We start from the raw sequence: 4,215 nt of genomic DNA on the forward strand, positions 1-4,215 counted from the left end.
GGCTTTTGTTTTCTTTTCCTGTCTGAACCCAACATTCGGCATTTCCGGAATGAAGAAGAGACAGAAACCTGGGGGAAATGCTCCGTTCATTAGTTTGCCGAGTGAAGCCAGCTCTGCACATGTTCGGCGTGCCCTGGTGGGGTGCTCCTGGCTGGCCTCCTGTTGCAACCCTTTGCTTCGCTTGGTGGGTCATAAACACATCGCGGTGAGAAACTGGCCCCACGATCTGGCTCATTCTCTCCGCGCCCTGCCTTGGCCCCAGTGGGTAGCTGGTTATCTCATGCTGTTGGGAGGGAGTGACTGGCATGGGCAGGAATGTCAGCCTGGAGGAACCAGCTGTGTGTCCAATTTCTGGATACGGTTCAAGTGTGATCTCAGTGCCGAGCAATGTGGAGGTAAAAGAGGTGAGAAAAGTTTGGGTTTTCGCTGTGTTGATGCACACCGGGCTCCCACCCTCTGTGCCTCGAAGGTTGTGGGTCCCACTCTCTGCCAAGAGATTTAGCCCCACAACTGATGAGAAGCAGGTGAAGAAATAGTCAAGGATTAACCTGGCTTGCTATCACACAATGTTGCACTGAGGGATGCAGGGACAATTTCGAGAGAGAGAGTGATGCTTCTGAAAGGCTGTGACCTCCCTTGCAGGGGGTGATGAGATGCTGATGCTGGAGTGCATCTGGCAGTTATACTCTGGTGTGCTGCCCCAGGGGTCCTGCCCAGGAGGGGCTATAGGGACATGTTGCCCCACACTTCCAAGCTCTCTGTGAAGCTTGGAAGAGCGCTTTCTAAATGGCATGGGCTTTTGTGGAGAAGCAGACGTAGTGGGGCAGCAGAGTGGTTGTGGAAAGCAGAGGCAGAGCTCGGGCCCAGCTACCCGGGAGGTCTTGCCAGTGCCCAGACCACCCCGGTCTGGCCCAGAGGATGCCGAGGGCACGCAAGGGCTCCTCTGCCTTTGGGGCCAACGCTGCGAACCCAGCGCCCTGTACACTGATGGGGTGACGGCCCTGGTGTCTCTCCTTGCCGGGCCCTGCAGCTCCCGCGCCCCAGCCCTGGTCAGCGCCCGGCGGCCCCCGCTGGCCCCGGGGCCGGCAGGTGGACGCGCTGCGCGGCGGCGGCTGCTCCCGGCGGCGGCGGCAGGACCCGGCGGCGGCGGCGCGGGCGCGGCTGTCACTCAGCGCGCGGCGAAAGTGACAGCGGGGGCGGGGCGGCCGCGCGCCGGGCGCGTATTTAACTTGGGCGGCGAGCGGCGGCGCGGCAGTGCGCGGCGGGCGGGCGGCGGGGCGCGGAGGAGGGGGCTGCACGGAGCGGCCGAGCCGGACTGCACCGACCTGCACCGAAACGCGCTGAACCGAGCCGAGCTCCTTCAGGCCGGGCTGCACCGAGCCGAGTCGGCAGCGCAGGGCGCGGAGCGGGCGAAGCGCGGAGCAGCGGCTGGATGCGCTGAGCGCAGCGGGACCGACCGGGCCCCCGGAGCAGCGGCAGCATGGGTCGCCGGGGTTGCTGAGCGGCGGCCGAGCCCGTCCCTGCCCGCCCCCTCCGAGGAGCCGCGCGGAGCGGCGGGCGCCGTCAGGGACCGCGCCGGGAGCCGGGGCGCGCCGCACCGCCTCGCCGCGCTGGTGCCGGGGATTTCCCCCCTCCGCCGAGGATGCCCCGGGGGCCCGCGGGCCGCCCCAGCCTCTCACCATGAGGAGGAGCCCGGCCGGGCCGCGGGCGCTGCCGGCGCCGCCCGCCGCCGCCGCCTGAGCCCCGCGCCCCGGCGGTGCCCGCGCAGGGGCCGCCCGAGCGGGCCGCGGCGCCGTGACCCTCCTCCCCGCCCCCTCGCCCGGCTATAAAGGAGGGTTTTATTCTCGGGCTCCGGTCTCACGCCAAACCCTGTCACACCGTCTAGACAAGCTGTCGTGGGGCTCGGCCCAGCTGTCACCATGGCGATGGAGACGAGTCCGCTGTGAATTTTGGGGGGGAGCGAGCGAGAGCGGCGAAGGAGGAGGAAGGCTCGGCCGCCTCCCTGCCCTGCCCTGCCCCGCCGCCGCCCGCGGGGGAGGCACGGACCCCCCGGCGCTCTCGGCCGCGGCTGGAGCCGGCCCGGCGGGGAGCCCCGGGGAGCCAGCGGCCGCGGGCGCGGAGCGAGCCTCAGATGCGTCTGTCACACAACCTCGGCCGAGCTATTTAAAGTAACGGGCCTCGCCGGACTTTTGTCTCTGCCTATTTATGAGTCCCCGGGAGCTGGCAGGCGCCGCCGGGCAGCGCTAGGAGCCGAGCCCGCCGCGCCAGCCCCGCGGGGAAGCCAGCGCCGAGCCGGGGCCGGCGGGGGCCCTCCCGGAGCATGACGGCGATCCGGGCGCTCCTGCTCTGTTCCTGCCTGGGGCTGCTGCGACTGGGGGGCGGGCAGCCCTTCCTGCGGCTGCGACCCTCGCCCAGCGACAACCTGCCCGTCAAAGACATCGTGGAGCACCCGGATCCCGAGTACGACCCCAAGGAGCAGGACCTGGACGAGAGGACTCTGAGGAAGAAGCTGGGCAGCCATTTCGACCCCGGTTTCATGGCCGTGGCCGTGCCGGGACCGGCCAACGCCTCGGGCGCCGAGGCGGCGGCGGGGCGGGGGCGGGCGGCGCTGCCCGCCGAGCTGCGGCGGCTGGAGCTGGGTCCGCCCCAGGGACCGCGCCTCAAGGTGGGCAAGAAGGCGCGGCGGAAGGTGCTGCAGTGGCTCTGGGCGTACACCTACTGCCCCGTCCTCTACACCTGGAAGGACCTGGGCGTCCGCTTCTGGCCCCGCTACATCAAGGAGGGCAACTGCTTCGCCGAGAAGTCCTGCTCGCTGCCCGAGGGCATGTTCTGCAAGCCCGTCAAGTCGGTCACCAAGACCTTCCTGCGCTGGCACTGCCAGGGCTGGTCCAGCCAGAAGTACTGCACCTGGATCCCCGTGCAGTACCCGCTCATCTCCGAGTGCAAGTGCTCCTGCTAGCCTCCCTCGGCCCCTTGCACTGCCGCCTTCTTTCGTTCGGATGATTTTTTTGGAGGGTGGTTGTTTTGATTTTTTTATTTTCTTTTTCCACACTCCCAGCGCGGGGTGGTAGGAGGAGGAACCGTTGTTGAAGGGGGGGGTTGTTTTGTTTTTTGTTTTTTGGGGTTTTTGTTGTTGTTGTTGTTGGTTTTTTTTTTTTGGACTTATTTTAATGTTATTTTATTTGAAAGGGGAAAAGCAAACCCAGGAACTGCAGGGCAGGCCAAAGGCACAGTAAAGCACTACAATCAGATGTCTATTTTTATACATATATAGCCTTCTAACAAAAGGAAAATAAAAAACTAAAAAAGAAAAAACAAAAAAAAAAAAAAAAAAGAAGAAATTACCAGCCGTGTAAATAGAGAGATTTTAAAGGAAAGGGGCGAAATCGCAGCTGTTTTTTATTATTATAATTATTATAATTATTATTATTATTATTTTAAAGACATAGGACCACATTTTAAACCCATCCTCACAGAACCTGAGCACTTCCCTGCTGAAGGGAAGGGCAGAAATTTCCTGTAAAGATGATTTTAACAAAAGGAAAAGGGGGGAGGGGGTAAAAAAAGGGCAAAGAAAGAACGGCAGCATCCCCGAAGACAGTTATTTCTCTGTGCTGTATTATTTTTTTTGTCTTCTTCAGACCTTGTCACTGATGTTTGAACTAATTTGCCAAGCTCTCTAGGATTTTTTTTTTAAGTGTATAACAATTAATTAAGGAGGAAATTTTAAAGAAAAGTACAAATCTATGACAGAGTGGAATCATTTTGTTGTGTGGGAATACATATAGTCATGTAGAGATGTTAAAGGAAATTTTCTGTGTACAGTTTATTTATTTTTAATGTTTGTGTATAGGAAAAAAAGCTAGAGATTATGCCAGAAACTATTGGAAATGTTTACTTGAATATTCCTTTAAAAACATATCAATGTAAATATGAGCTATCACTGATCAAAACATTTTTAGCAATAAACTCTATCTTTGAAGAAAAAACCCCATGCTGCACCCCAGCTCCCTGGGAGACCAGCGGAGACTCAAATTGTTGCTCAGAGCAGGTGATGAGTAAGGGCTTTGGCTGGGCCATGCCTGTGTAAATTGTGAGAGACCCTGAAGGCTGGTAGAGCTCGACCAATTTACGCCTCTCCAGGATCCTGCTCTGGGTTTTCTTTGTGTATATAACCTGTTGGGGAGAAAAAAAAAAAGGGGGGGGGAGGAGAGA

The 4,215-nt window shown here is 59.4% G+C and overlaps 1 protein-coding gene across 1 annotated transcript; it reads left to right on the top strand.

Annotated features, from left to right (window-relative positions):
* The first annotated feature begins 1,269 nt into the window (after positions 1–1,269).
* LOC136108739 (noggin-2-like) lies at positions 1,270–3,989 on the top strand. The gene has a single exon (XM_065850845.2). The coding sequence runs from the start codon at positions 2,321–2,323 to the stop codon at positions 2,957–2,959; it is 639 nt and encodes a 212-aa protein (XP_065706917.1). The 5' UTR covers positions 1,270–2,320; the 3' UTR covers positions 2,960–3,989.
* The last annotated feature ends 226 nt before the right edge of the window (positions 3,990–4,215 follow it).

The sequence above is a fragment of the Patagioenas fasciata genome, chromosome 15, assembly GCF_037038585.1.
Source record: "Patagioenas fasciata isolate bPatFas1 chromosome 15, bPatFas1.hap1, whole genome shotgun sequence".
Lineage (NCBI taxonomy): Eukaryota > Metazoa > Chordata > Aves > Columbiformes > Columbidae > Patagioenas > Patagioenas fasciata.

Coding starts and splice junctions, on each gene's coding strand:
- LOC136108739 (XM_065850845.2), top strand. CDS start 2,321: ATGACGGCGATCCGGGCGCTCCTGCTCTGTTCCTGCCTGGGGCTGCTG.